The sequence below is a fragment of the Schistocerca serialis genome, chromosome 6, assembly GCF_023864345.2.
Source record: "Schistocerca serialis cubense isolate TAMUIC-IGC-003099 chromosome 6, iqSchSeri2.2, whole genome shotgun sequence".
NCBI lineage: Eukaryota > Metazoa > Arthropoda > Insecta > Orthoptera > Acrididae > Schistocerca > Schistocerca serialis.
This window is the reverse complement of record NC_064643.1, coordinates 271377794-271393537: the sequence shown is the minus strand read 5'-3', so window position 1 is coordinate 271393537 and position 15744 is coordinate 271377794. Positions and strand designations below refer to the sequence as shown.

The following is a 15744-nucleotide window of genomic DNA, read 5'->3' as shown; positions in this document are numbered from 1 at the left end:
AACGTGTCTATCCTTTGTAGTGACATGGTGGTATCGCTGGGCCATCATTAAATCAGGCAAAAACCCAGTGTGTCTCAATAGTTGCTGACCAGTTAGCCTCACCAACATGCTTTGCAAACTGGTTGAAAAGATGGTAGCCTGCAGATTATCCTGAATTCTCAAATCTTATGGCCTTTTCCCTCCCTCTGATGTGGTTACTAGGATGGGTGGTCCACAACCTACAACCTTTTAGGTTGGAAACAGGAATCCAACAGGCTTTTTTAAAATACTATCACCAGTCTTCTTTGACTTACGTAAGGAAAACAGCACTGCTTGGTGTAATCACATTTTATTTACGCTACGTTATAGAGCTTTTGAATCTCCCTACAGATTCTTATTTGTCGATTTTTATCCCTTTTTGTTCTGGGTTAGTGTTGGTACTTCACTTAGCTCTCCACGGGTCCAAGAGAACAGCACTTCACAGGGCTCTGCACTGTCACACACTTACTCATTACCATCAATTGGCTAATGACCTCTGGTGGATTGCTAGTTAGTCCCATGCTATATGCCAACGACTTTTGCATCTGGTACAGCATCCACTCAGTAGCCTTGGCTGAACATCAACTCTGAGCTGTCACCTTAAGAGCCTCCACTTGGACACTTTCCCATGGATTCCATTTCTCTCCTGCAGAAGTACAGGTCATGCGTTTCTGTTGTACCGTGGTACATTACGACCCAGAACTCAACTTGGATACCCAGACCTTGGACATTGTTGCACAGTTCCCCCCCCCCCCTTTTTTTTGGGTGTCCTTTTTATAAAAAGGTGACTTGGCTGCCCCACACTCATTGCTTAAAGACTAGCTGCATACAGAAGCTTACCACTCTGCTTCCTTCCCCATACCTCTTGAGGTACAGATCATACTACACTTTTCTGTATTTATTAGGCTCTGGTCTCATCCTGTCTGGTTACCAGGTTTATGGCTCAGCAGTACCTTCAGCTTTGAAATTATTGGACCCCCATCCATCATCATGTCACACGACTGGCCACTGATGCCTTCCCAACTAGTCGTGAGACAGTCTCTTTGTCAAAGTGGCAATCTTCCCTCTTTAGTTCTGATAATACCAACAGTTAGTGTCCTATGCAACTGCTATTCGATACTTTGCTGATCACCCAACATATCTCATTCTTTTTGCATAGGGAGGACATTGACCCCGGATACCCATCCTCTGGTGGGATTATCAGTTAGAATTCATGTCACAGCCGCCTGCTAGGACCTCAGTCTCTTCTCCCTGGAATGCACTCCCCATGGTTGCTTGTGGCCACCCCCCCCCCTCCCCCAATTGGATTGGTACACAAACCAAGAAATTTCAAGGTACTAAAGTTCCAGTCTCTCCCATGACCTTTCAACATTCAGCACTTTCAGGATGCTACCATCTTTTACACTGAGGGCTCATTGTGGGTAAAATGAGATATGCTTTTACACTGCCTGCACAGGTCAGGAATACTATTCGTTGCTGGAAACATACAGTGTTTTTATGGTGGAGTTGATAACTATTAAAGGGCCACTGTTGACTACATTTTAATAAGTAGTGACTCAGTGAAGAGTCATATTGGCTATTAATACACGCTTCAGCTTATTTAGCCCTTTATTACTGGATGACTTTGTGACTGTGTCCCCTGTATGCAGTTCTGTCTAGATCGGAGAAGCGATCACTGTGGTACAATTTGTTTTGGACCCATCCACTATATTGGAATGTGGCATTTTTTAATCTATGATATATTGTCTTTTAGTGGTGGTTTGTTTTGATGGACAATGAATGTTGGGTAAAAAGATTCCTAACTTTTCCACTCTAATGTTTTAACCATGTGTTCACCTGAAGATGTGACTTTTAGTGCCATGAAACCAGTAATGATCCAGTAATAAACGACTAAATACAGCTGGAGCAGTTATTAATACCCAAGATGAATACTCATAACTGTGGTTACCCCACCTACAAGGTTTTCAGTGAACAGTCTCCAGGGCATTGACTGATGTTAACTATTGTCACCCTGTGGTCTCTGCTATTCTTGTTGAACATAGTCATACTGCTTGCTTGGTTGTCTTTCTCAAGATCCGAAGCCGTGTGGATATCCCTGGGAATGAAATGGCCAACCATTTGGCTAGAGGAGGGATTTCTCACTTCGCCTCCCTCCATTCTCTTTGACAATACCAGATGTCAATTCGCAGATGCAAATAAGGTCTCTACTCACATAGAACAACATGTGGTGGGCTACTGTCCCCATTCATCAACTCCGCACTGTCAGGGAGACTATTGTTGTATAGGGCTCCTCCTCACATTCCTCGCTGAAGGAATCCACTATCCTATGTTGCCTCTTAATCGGTCATACCGCACTAACCCGTAGTTTTATTTTTCGTAAGGAGCTGCCTCACGTTCTGGTTGTGGAACCTTACAGGCAGTAGAACATATCTTGGCAGAATGCTCCCTCTTTTTGGCCCTCCATGCTAAGCGTGTTCTTCAGAATTCTTTGCTTGGTATTGACAGATTGTTGAAATGATTCCCTGTGAAAACGTTTTAATTCTCAGATGCAGACTTCTAAGCTACCTTTTTTAGATGTGGTTTGCCTCCTTTTCTGCCACACCCTATTTTCCTCTTTAGGGGTAGTATCCTGTTGAACAGCGAGTGTGCTTTAATGCATTGACTGTGTCTCCTTTTCTGCCACTCTGTTTTCAATTTTAGGGGTTATACTCTGCTGAATAGTGAGTATTCTTTAATGCCTTGACTATATAATGGACCCCTGGATCAAGGGACTGATGACCTTGTTCTTCAATCCCTTAACCACCAATCAGCCAACCAACTTATAATACGCTCTTTGAAATTCTAAAGGTAACAAGCATAAAATACAGGGAGCGAAAAGTTATCTACAACTTATAGAATAGTAATGGGGTTCTTTTTGCGCAAAAAACTGGATAGGAGATTTTATTTTTTTAATCTTGTGTGTATCAATGAGAGTATGTTGAATCCAAGTTTTCGACTCCAAAATCCTAGGGACAACTTTTTGTTGCCAAAAACTCAAGAAATTTTTGTACTTTTTTCAGGTTTTCACCTATAACTCGGATACTATGGATTCTACTCAAAATGTAATTGAAAGAGCATTAAATATTGCGTCGAATTACCTACTTTAATGTCTCAGTCGTTGCAGCTGACTGGACGTAATCAGTTGTCAAAGTTCGTTCTTTTTACCAACTTGGCTTTAAAAAAAAAAGGGGGGGGTGGGGGGGCTCCAATGCATGTAGCTCAAAAACAGCTACTGCAAATGAATAATGTCCAGTTATCAAAGTTGTAGAGCATGAAATTTCATGTTACAGAAACATCTAGCTTTTCAGTTTTAGGCACTATGAAGTGTTCATACGCTTGAAAGCCAAAGTAATTCCATTTTGTTTTCTTTCTTTGAAACCAAAGTTGCATGGTGAAATGAAATGTCCAGTAGGAAGACCGCTGTCTTATGAGTACATACGTGTTATCTGTGTATATATCTTTAATTTTCTTCATTCATGTGTATTTTTATCCATGCCTTAATTGGTAAGTGTGGGTTGCTAAAATAAAAACTGACTACGTAGTAATGGCCAATATGTATTTACGTATGAGTATTATAAAAATTTGTCCATCTGAACAAAAAAGTGTATGACAACATTACAAAGAAATTTAAATATCAGAGATCAACATTTTATCAAATTATGTTCCATCGAGGTCGTTTGGGAGACTGCAGCAGGCCCTGCCCATCCTCAGATCTTCAAGATCCATTGTGACAGCTTCACCAAATTCCTCGTCCTGGAAGATACGTTCTAGCACTTCCTCATCCTTGGCGAGCACGATATCTAGGCCGTTCTCGCAAGGTAAACCACAACAGTGTTTGCACATCGAAGAGCAGTTCAGTCCAGATTTCTGACATCCACATACTGCTGTGCATTCTGTTTTACATGTGCAGGAAATCATCTTCAATAGTTTGGGTGGTGCCTTCAATAGTTTGGGTGGTGCCGAATCTTTCGTCATTGTCACGGGAAACAAGTCTGATAAATTTTTCTTCCAGCCCCACTGGCATGGATAAGTTTTCTTTCCCTCAAAGACTGCATTTGATGGTAGGATCGCAATGAGTGCCACCTTGCCGCATTTGATGTTGACTATAGCCTTTCACGTTTGAAAGATTTTCTCAGAGCAGACCTTAGAAAAAGCTCGTGCCTGCGCTGTCCAAAGTCCCGTAGTTGGAATTCCCATGCAGTGCTAACATCGGCTGCTTTCCTATCTGTGCTCCTACATTTTGAGGAACTAAGGGTTTAACAAATTCAGCAGCTTGCGCTTGGGGGCGTGGCTGTTGCTCCATAAGGTTTAGTAAATTCCCTTTTCCTTGGCCAAAAAAAGAGGGTGTGATATCACATCCTATGAAGGGATGGTTGAAAAGAGTAAATGTGTGATCAAAATTGAAAGAATTACTGGAGTACCACACTTCTGCCGATTTCGCTCTTCCCAGATCTTGGAAGTACAAGTACTTGTTTCCTCGACCCGTTAGGAGGACAGGCACGCCAATGTCTTCAATTACGATTGCCATACTGTCAGACTCAACAGTTTGGGAAATAGCTGTTTCCACAATTAATGAATCCACATCTTCTGCTTGAAGCACTTGAATACCTCCATCCCCAAATTTCCCTGTGAGCATAAAAATCAAATGGTTGTTGTTGATTTTATTTGCGAGAAACTTCTCCTGTGAGACTGCAGCATTTGTACCTTCATCGAAAATGATATTTGATGAAGAACCTGGTGTCTTTAAACTATGAAATCTTTCAGAAGATTCTGTTCCGTTTTGAGAAGCATCAATTGAGTAGACAAAAATTCAGAAGTTGAACGTCTTCTTTCCTGATCAATGCACTTGTCAGACACCCTAGTTGTGTAGGGAATGATTGCCTTGATTTCTCCCACGGAATGGAAGTTATTCAACCTAAAAATCATGCAGATGTTAAAATCGGCGTTACCAGAGATGAGCTGGATGAATCCTTCACTGGTTGTGTTAGGATGCTCAAGTCTTGCAATCGAGGACGTCTCAAATAAGAAATCTTCAGTGTATGGAGATCCGAATCCAACTGCACTAACAATAAAACCGGTGTTTATTAAAAATCAAATACCTTCTTGTATGATCGAAATTTGATGTTGGCGGTGCAATGCCTTTTACCAAACACGATCTAATCAGTTTGTAGTTACTGTACTTCTTTTGACAAACAGTGTGCACTTCAACTTAAGCCAGGCCAGTTAATAACACACGATGTGCTGCGATGTTCCTATCCGTACTGGACTGTAGTAGCGTTTCCAGTCGTTTCTGTTTCACTTTAAACACATCACTATCTGCCAAACTGCTATCACATATAAAACACACCTCCATACGATCTGAAGCACCCATTTTAAATGCGCTTCTTGCAAAACGAAAGAAGCTCAAACAAGGAAATTAGAGTTTTGTATGCATTCCTCGCACAACACAGGAAGACTGGTACGGCTAACAATGGAAACAATGACAAACGAATGGAGGGGATGGCAGCCTCGGTTGTTTAAGACACGTCAGTAGATTGAGATCTACAGATACATCTACACACGAAGATGTCATCTTATTGGAAATTTCATTTCATTGAATAACATTAACTTACAAAAAAAACAACAAACAAAACTACTTTGGCTTTCAAGTGTACGAACGCTCAATAGTACCCAAAACTGAAAGACTAGATGCTTCGTAACGTGAAATTTCATGCTCTACACCTTTGATAACTTGACATTTTTGATTTGGAGTAGCCTTGCTTGAATTACAGACGCTGGAGCTGACTTTTTAGCTAAACTGATAAAAACGAACGAACTTTCGCAACTGATTCCGGCCAAACGGCTGCACCGATTTTGATATTGAAGTAGGCCATTCGATGCAAAATTTAATGCTCTTTCATTTTGGTAAGAGTAACATTTTCAGACGTATCTACAGTTTCCGAGTAATAGGCGAAAACCTGAACAGAGTTGTTTTTTTGCCATAAAAAGTTGTTTTGAGGGTTTCGGAGGTCGAAAACTTGGATTCAGCATACTCTCAATTATATATACAAGATAAAGAAATAAAATCATCTACCTCATTTTTTGCAAGCAAAGGACTTTTTTGTAATGCTGTTACTGGACTATTATACAGAAACCAGATTGCAAATCAAATATAAGGGTCGAAAGACTTGAAAGGGAAGCAGTCATTGGGAAGGGATTTCCAGACAAGAAATCGCAAATGCAGTCGCACAACTGAGACGACACTCAATACATACAATTTGACAGAAGCTACTTATGAGGAAGAGTGACAAATCTAGGAATATGGAATCTATCTGAGATTCCCTTTCGATAACACTGATTAGTGCATGTGAGAACCAGTTGGGTTTCAAAAGAACAATATTTTCTGAATCCCTGCTGACTATCTGTTAATAAGTCATTCAGAAAGCCGGGTTCCCACACACAACAAAAGTGACGCCACAGCAAGTAGCATGACGGCTAATACGGCGATGGCGCTGTGCTACTGTTTCCACGTACTCCAGCCAAAATTCTTGTAGCACTCTTTTCAGCATGTCGGCTGAGAGTATTCGTATGGACACAGGTGTTATCATTCAGGTTATGGGATTAGAACTAAGCAAGAATCCAATAAGAAGAGAAAACACAAACGTTGCATTTGGAAGTGGATTTTATGTAGAAATAATATAGCAGCATCAAACTAACTTTTGGTGGACATGGTGCTTGTAAACTAAGACCCGTTCATGAATCACTTTCGAGTTACAAAAATTCAGTTTCGAGTACTTGTTGAGCCCGGACTCGAGCTCTATTAAAGTATCTGATACATTAAAGACGCAGTCCCATGTCAAATGAGACTAAAAGTGATATTTGACATCTGGAGATTAACTGTCATCTTTCTAATATTTATATTACATTCTGAAATGTAAAATTTCAAAGTTTTTGTTATATTGGTTGCTGTATACGATAAAAAAATCTCATTACAACCTGAAAATTTTAAAACTATGAAGAAACAAGCAAAACTGACCAGTCAGCAAAGTTTACGTGTGGCTTCGATGGCAGCAAACTCCTTAACCATTTCTTCATAGTTGAGACGGCCACCAGTTAGGTCAGTATCGATGTGAAGAACGGACTAGGTGCTCAGTCTCTCCTCAGACAAGGGACGTAGGTATGATTTCAGCCTTTTAAGAGTCAAAAACGAGCATTCCGCTGAACAATTTGTAAGTGCCATACATAGAAACATTCTAAGAACAATGTCAACATTCGGAAATACGGACTGTAACCGTTCCTTCCGCAGAAATTAATCCATTTCGAATGGTGCGTCACTAATCTCACAAGATTCCAAAAGTGCTGTGAAATGTACACATTCTCTTAGGACGGAAGATTTTAAATCAATTTCGTATCACACTTGGAATTTTGCTGTGCGTTCAGAAATAACATCTGGTAAACTATTCTTAAGTTTACTGAAAACTATGAAGGACTCTTTAACAGCGTATTATAACTTCACTTTCTCCTTACTAATTCAGCGCACAAGTTGTCCAGTACGGGGGAAAATATTTCGATTCACAAATTCTCCGTACCTGTCAGAAGAACTTTTTCAGTGTCCGCTTCTCGATCAACATGAAATTTGCGTTTCCTTTATCTTTTATTGGTGCGTTCTTAGTCTACTATATAGAGAAATATTTGGCCTGTTTGATATCACTTATGTTAATTATTTTTATTTGCTCAGAAAGCATGTCTATTATTTCATTACAGATTGTTCCAAATGCCTAACTTGTGCGCACTGGCGGATTAAAAGGGGGGAGGGGGGGTCGCCCCCCCCCCCCTTTCACTCTGCTTTACCTAAGTGAAAAAAGTTCGCAAGTCTCGGAGTAACTAGAATTTCATCATGTTATATTTTCGCCTGCTGTACGCTCTGAGAATTTTTTTATTTAAAATTAAAATTTGGCCTCTTAAGTGGTACCCCATTTTAGCCAGATCTAGAGTGTATCACTTTGTTGTTCTTATCTGCTTTTCTCTAATCTCTATATTTTTGATCATGTCTATGTTCTATTTCAGGTCAAATTTTGTGTCCACGTACTGCTTGTGACTTATCCTATACAACTGTATTAATCAAGGTAGAATCACAGGACAACAACCACATCCATGCCCATGGGGGGAATCTAACCCCCAGCCAGAACAGCCCAGCCGTCCACAGCACGACTATCCTGCCCGGCTTATCTGGGAACTGCCCGCTGGGATTTCTTGACTTCCGTGCCCTCGATCAGTGGCGAGCGCTGCGCTAAGCCCGCACCGTGCTTGCAACCTGCCGTGCCTTCCTTATTGTCAGTGTCAGAGTTGTGCTCTTAGACATCTCATCTCGGGCTGAATAGCTTATATGAACAGTTCGTTATACTGGTGTCGACTGTTTCATTTCTGTCATCTGTTTACCATGAAACGAGCTTCAAAGATAACATTTTTTCTCTCTAAAAAACAGAAGACAACAGGTGAGTTCATTATAGCGTAAGATTATGGTTCGTGTGGTGCTATATGGACAAAAGTTGATTGTTCATGTATATGTATTTCTTAATTTTGGAATTGAGTTCTGGAAGTCAAGCTATTTGAGATTACACTACAATTTTTATAGGAAGAAACGTTTGGTATATTTTCTTCCATAGTTGTTAATTTGTTTTCATATGCTGCGGCTGTCTACTTAAATTGGAAAGTAGACAGTTTTTCTATGTATGTTACTTTACTTATTGGGCATAAAGTATTTTATTGGCGACCCATCATCTTTGTGATCAATGAATCAAACCAAATTAATTTTATGTTCGAGACAGCGGCAAATAATATTTTCATGGACAGAAGTACTTGTTTTAAGGAGTCTTTTTGTGGAAATTGAACGATATTGCAAAGAACAGCCTTACCTTTCCTGTTTCCTTGTATTTTTACCAAGTGTTAAACTTGGTATCAATGACGTCTACGAGAACTACCTTTGCCTCGGAAGTTATTTTCAGCTGGGGGAAGGGGCATTCTGATGATAAAATTGCCAGCGTTCGGTCTCGTTTGAGACCTGCAAGCAGATTGACCGTTTCTGAGAGTACATAGGATGGTCGCATTTGAATATGAAGTCTCAACAATGTATTATTACAAAAGATTGTTGCTTCCGCGCGTCGTTCCTAAAGTAGCAAGTGACTGGCATTGCGCTTGCGTGCCACGTTGCAGGCCCTGCAAAGAACTGCCTACTTAACTTTTTTCTTGCCGATAGATATAAATACGATACACTACAATTGCTACACTACTCGCCATTAAAATTGCTACACCACGAAGATGACGTGCTACAGACGCGAAATTTAACCGACAGGAAGAAGACGCTGTGGTATGCAAAAGATTATCTTTTCAGAGCCTTCACACGAGACTGGCGCCAGTGGCGACGCCTACATCGTGCTGACATGAGGAAAGTTTCCAGCCGATTTCTCGTACACAAACAGTAGCTGACCGGCGTTGTGGGGTGAAACGTTGTTGTGATGCCTCGTGTAAGGAGGAGAAATGCGTACCATCACGTTTCCGACGTTGATAAAGGTCGGATTATAGACTATCGCGATCGCGGTTTATCGTATCGCGACATTACTGCTCGCGTTGGTTGAGATGCAATGACTGTTGGCAGAATATGGAATCGGTGGGTTCAGGAGGGTAATACAGAACCCCGTGCTGGATCCCAACGGCCTCGTATCACTAGCAGTCGAGATGAAAGGCATCTTACCCGCATGGCTGTAACGGATCGTGCAGCCACGTCTCGATCCCTGAGTCAAAAGATGGCGACGTTTGCAAGACGACGTCCATCTGCACGAACAGTTCGACGACGTTTGCAGCAGTATGGACTATCAGCTCGGAGACCATGGCTGCGGTTACCCTTCACGCTGCATCACAGATAGGAGCGCCTGCGATGGTGTACTCAACGACGAACCTGGGTTCACGAGTGTCAAAACGTCATTTTTTCGGATGAATCCAAGTTCTGTTTACAGCATCATGATGGTCGCATCCGTGTTTGGTGACATCGCGGTGAACGCACATTGGAAGCGTGTATTCGTCATCGCCATACTGGCGTATCACCTGGCGTGATGGTATGGGGTGCCATTTGTTACATGTCTCGGTCACCTCTTGTTCGCATTGACGGCACTTTGAACAGTGGACGTTACATTTCAGATGTGTTACGACCCGTGGCTCTACCCTTCATGCGATCCCTGCGAAACCCTACATTTCAGCAGGATAATGCACGACCGCATGTTGCAGGTCCTGTACGGGCCTTTCTTGATACAGAAAATGTTCGACTGCTGCCCTGGCCAGCACATTCTCCAGATCTCTCACCAATTGAAAACGTCTGGTCAATGGTGGCCGAGCAACCGGCTCGTCACAATGTGCCAGTCACTACTCTTCACGAACTGTGGTATCGTGTTGAAGCTGCATGGGCAGCTGTACGTGTACACGCTATGCAAGCTCTGTTTGACTCAATGCCTAGGCGTATCAAGACCGTTTTTAAGGCCAGAGGTGGTTGTTCTGGGTACTGATTTCTCAGTGTCTATGCACCCAAATTGCGTGAAAATGTAATCACAAGTCAGTTCTAGTATAGTATATTTGTCCAACGAATACCCGTTTATCATCTGCATTTCTTGTTGTCGTAGCAATCTTAATGGTCAGTAATGTATCTTAATCTATAAAATAAAATTGTACAGTTAACAAACGAATAGAAACAACTCATGGTAGCAAATTTACAAAGGCACAGAACTGGATTCTTTCTTCATCATTTTGTCAGTATCATGGCAATTTACCTATCAGGACACGTTTAAATCTCATCTTCCATGCGAAATGATCCAATGTGTGACCTTTAGGCGTAATTGCAATTATCACTTAAATGTGACAATTTATTTTTTTCGAAAACATTGGAAGGGCCTACGGGTTGCATGCAGCCGTACGGTACATAACACGCGCTTGCCAGCTGGTCAATCTGGAATGATGACAATTTGCTTTGTCTGTCCGGCCCTCAGTGCGACGCAGGGAGTAAGTGACTGGCCACCGTCCGCAGCGTGCGGCATAACTAGCGTGGCCTAGGCGCGAATATGTCTCTCTTAGCTCACCACGGAGCCTTTCGATATGACCGTAATTAGCCGGTGTTAGGATGTCAGACACAGTGATCATGGGTGCGCGTAGTGTGCGTGTTTTATAATCAGCCTTTGTTAATAAAACTGTTTAAACTTACTTCTCGGTGTTCGCATATTGCCGTACCTCAAGGACCCACCGGATACAAATCCTGACAGATATTTCGTGTAATTATTATCTGGGGCAACAACACAAAGAACCCTTTTATAGAAGTGGTGTCAGAAGTGGGATGATTATGGGAAACCTACAGTTCTTAAGAGGTGCAGCACAACGTGAAATACGAGCAGCAGTAGCATGAACATCTTTCGACGACGCTGGCACATCCAACGCTGGAATTCAGGTTGGTCTACTCCAGTTTGGCTAGAATACGAAAGGCAGTGGTGGATTTTTATTTTACATTTGAGTGACTCATTGGCGTTAAATTAGACGAAATGCTGCAATCCAGTCAGAGTAACGCTGTCGATCTACAAACTGTTATTAATGAACTGCAAGAAGAGATTTGGCAGTTAAAAGCAGAAAGAAGCGAGCGTAACATTCCGAAAGACTTGTCAAATGATAGTTCATGCAGTACAGGTACAAATACAATAAATAATTTTTCATTATTGCCATCAGTACCAGTGTTTAGTGGGAAACCCGAAGATTATGTGCAAGTGTTTTTTCGTAAACTTGAAGGTGCCGCCCTGTTAGGATCCTCGACAGATTCCGGTAAGCTAGTGGTTGCCAAATTAAGAAATCAGGGAGCAGCACAAGATTTCATTAGCGCTGAGCCTACTTGCGTGAAGATAGATTACAATGAGTTTAGAACGATTGTTGTTCAGAGATGTAAACGTAAAAACGCGATCAGATTTTGCAGAGAACAGCTTTACAGTTTGCGAATGCGACGAGACGAATCTATCGAGCAGTTTGCCGACAGAATTCGAAACATCAATGCTCAAACGTACGAGGTAGTAAAAAATTAAAATCGCATTCAGTTGTTCGAAGCCGACCAGAGAGCCTTGGACACATTTATTCATGGGTTGTACGGAGAGGAAATAAGCAAAACTGTTCGATTGGCACGTTGTAAAACGTTTCAGTAAGCAGTAGAATCAGCTGTTGGTTTCGTTGAAGCACTAAGACGACCGAATGAGGTGCAGAAAGATGCAGAAACAAGAACGCAGAGTTTTCAACAAAACAGTACAATGCTGATTCAATAAGCTGGGTAACAAGCATAAGGACTGTATAGAGAGGAAATCGTTCTTCAGATCGTACTCAAAGGAGCAGCAATACTGACGTCGTGGGAATGGACCGCCCAAACGATGCATCGGTTCAAACCGTCCAAGCAGATGTTCAAATTGATCAACCTCAGCAAATTCCCGAGGAAGCAGGAAAGACAATCTACGTTGAAGTTAAGTCACCCCGATGCAATGAAGGAACTTTGTTATTAATTGAGCGATCCGAGAAAAGTGAGTTACTGGATACAGTGGATTGTTATGTTGCTAGAACTGTAGGTGTCGCTACAATGGTGAGACAATGTCGCCATAGTCCTGGTTACAATAACAAATATGAGCAATGAGGATGATGTTTTGCCACGAGGAACGAAAGTTGCTGAATTGTCGAACGTAAGTAAAAGTGACGTTGTACAGATTCCAGATGAGGTAACAAATACTGCAGTTATAAACACAGATTTTTGTAACAGTACCGCAAAATCGCAATGAGGAGACGAATTTAATAATGAACTGAAGCGCAAGATTTCGAAGAAGAAATAACATTTGACAGCTTATGAACAGAATATTTTAGCGCCTGTTTTGTTGGAGTATTCCGAGAACGTGCAAATTTACCTGTCACTCATTTAGTTCAGCATCGTATTCATACATGGAACGCAGCCCCAATCACACACAAACCTTACCGAATACCATTCAGTCAAAGAGAGTTGGTAGAAGACATGATTAAAGAACACTTAGAAGCCGGAATTATAAAACCAAGAGATCCTTCAGACCCATCATGGTGTTCGCCTGTTGTAATTGTAAAGAAGAAATCAATTTCTGGAGAACCACTGTTCCGTTTTTGTGTTGATTATCAATCTTTGAATGCTGTGACCACACCCAACATTTACCCCTTACCAAATTTAGTGGAGACTGTGGATTACTTGGGCAGATGTCGATTTTTTTCAGTATGTGATTTAACAAGTGGTTATCACCAGTTAACAGTGCATCCAGATGATCAAGCAAAAACTTCATTTGTAACAGCAACATGAGTATACAAGTATCTTCGTATGCCGTCTGGACTTCATGATGCTCCACATACATTTCAACGCCTGATGGATTCAATTTTATGAGGGCTCACCCCAACACAAGCACTTGTTTACCTTGATGATGTAATATTTTTTAGTGGAAACATTGAAGCAGCATACTGAGAGGCTACAAGCTGTTTTTGAGCATATAAGAAGTGGAAACCTGTCTTTATCAATAGATAACTGTTAATTTGCACAAAGTAAAGTTAATTATCTTGGTCATGTTGTAACCAGTGAAGGTGTTCGACCTGATCTAAAATTAATTGAAGATGTAAAGAATTTTCCTGAACCACAGAATTTGAAAGAACTACAATCATTCTTGGGATTGTCAAATTTCTACAGACAATTTATAGCTGGTTATGCGAGTATAGCACGTCCAATGACACAGCTACTGAGGAAAGGAGCCACATTTAATTGGTCAACAGAGTGCAAAAAGGCAATGGAGGAACTTAAAACTGCTCTAACCGCAGCCCCAGTGTTAGCCTATCCAGATTTCAGTAAACCTTTTATTCTTTCAACAGATGCATCCAGTTTTGCCATATATGCAATCTTGTTTCAAGATCCAATCTCATTTGCTTCCAGACAATTAAACAAAGCAGAATGTAATTATACTACTACTGAGAAGGAGCTTTGTGGTTTGGTTTTTGGTATAACACATAACAGTTGTTTCTTAACAGGAAGAGAATTCACGGTTATTATAGATCATGCCGCACTTAAATGGTTATTGAGCTTGAAGGATCCAAGTTCCAGATTAACAAGGTGGGCTTTAAGACTGAGTGAGTACCAATTTAAGGATATTAACCAACCTGGTAAACAACATGTGAATGCTGATGCAATGAGTCAAAAAGTCAATGTTTGTATTTCAATAAGTGGAGAAAAATAGTTAAAGGTAACTCAAGAAGAAGATTCACAATGCAAATTATGGAAAAATGATCAACGTTTTGTCAAAATAGATGGATTATTGTACAAAATCACAAGTAAAGGAAACCGCCTAATTATTCCAGAAAGCACGAAAGAGCAAATCATGAGAGAACAACACGATTCTTTATTATCATGACATTGTGGTAAAAAAAGAAACAAACATTAAAATAGCTCAAATGTTTTGGTGGCCGAGACACAAAGCTGATGTTTTCAAGTTTGCCTCACAATGTGATTCCTGTAACTGACTGAATAATGTAAGAAAAAGTAGAGCACCATTGCAAGAACTGTCAGAGACAAGTGAACCATTTGAACGAGTAGAACACGATGTTGTAGGACCGTTGCCTAAGACTAAAGATGGAAACAAATACATATTGACAGTGTTAGATCATTTCTCTAGATACTTTCTCATTATACCAATACCTGATCAGAGCGCTGAGACTATAGCTAAAGTTTTTGTAAAAAAATGGATTCTTAAGTTTGGATCACCATTAAGTATAATTAGTGATCAAGAACCAATTTTATGAGTGAACTGCTTAAACCGACTTAATACTCACGCAAATAACTCAATTAAGGCCTACACCAGCACACCCTGAAGGAAATGGAAGAGTCGAGCGAGTCCACAGAACAGTTATTAAAATGGTTAGCCATTACATGAGCAGCAAACACGACAATTGGGATGTCTGTTCACCGTACTTGGTAAGTTGTTAAAACGCCAATATGCACAGCTCAACTGGCCTAAGTCCATATGAGATTGTCTATGGAAGAAGAATGCATTCACCCTTGGACTTTGCATGATCGACTGCCAGAATCAGCAATGAACACATAAGGGATCTAGCACACAAACTAAAGGAAGCTTGGAGGGGAGTGAAACCGCAAAATCATCAATTCTTTCTTTAGCAAGCAAGACAACACGACCGCCAAGCAGCAGTGCCACCTTATCGAGTTGGAGATCTTGTGTATCTGAGCAACATGGTGTTAAGGAAGACTCAAGTCAAAAAGTTTAAGTTTTGGAAAGGACCATATCCAATCTTGGAGGTGTTGTCGCTTGTCACTCTTAAGCTCCAACTGCCCTTTCATTCGATTGTCATTCATGTCAATCGTGTAAAGCCAATTATGGGTAGATTTCCTGTAGAATTTTGCAAGACAACAAGGACCGACTGAGAGGCAGACCTGCTGTTCTCAAACCCAGGAAGCGAGAATCGCGAGCTCACAGTCCAGACTTCAAGGCCGAGGCATCACCATGTTCCGAGTGATCCTATTCCAGACACTCCTATAATATGCGTAAATGTGTGTAGTTTGCACGAGTGCACAAGTGAAACTAAACTTTTTATTCCACAGGTTATGACAAGAAACTCATTTATTTTATGTTCATT

The 15744-nt window shown here is 41.0% G+C and overlaps 1 protein-coding gene across 1 annotated transcript in view; it reads left to right on the top strand.

Annotated features, from left to right (window-relative positions):
• The window catches only part of LOC126484599 (cytoplasmic tRNA 2-thiolation protein 2-A), a 103831-nt gene extending 95164 nt beyond the window's left edge, over positions 1–8667 (top strand). The window contains exon 9 of the mRNA XM_050108165.1: positions 8104–8667. Within this exon, the coding sequence (XP_049964122.1) occupies positions 8104–8157 (54 nt within the window). The 3' untranslated portion in view covers positions 8158–8667. The remainder of the gene's footprint in view (positions 1–8103) is intronic.
• The last annotated feature ends 7077 nt before the right edge of the window (positions 8668–15744 follow it).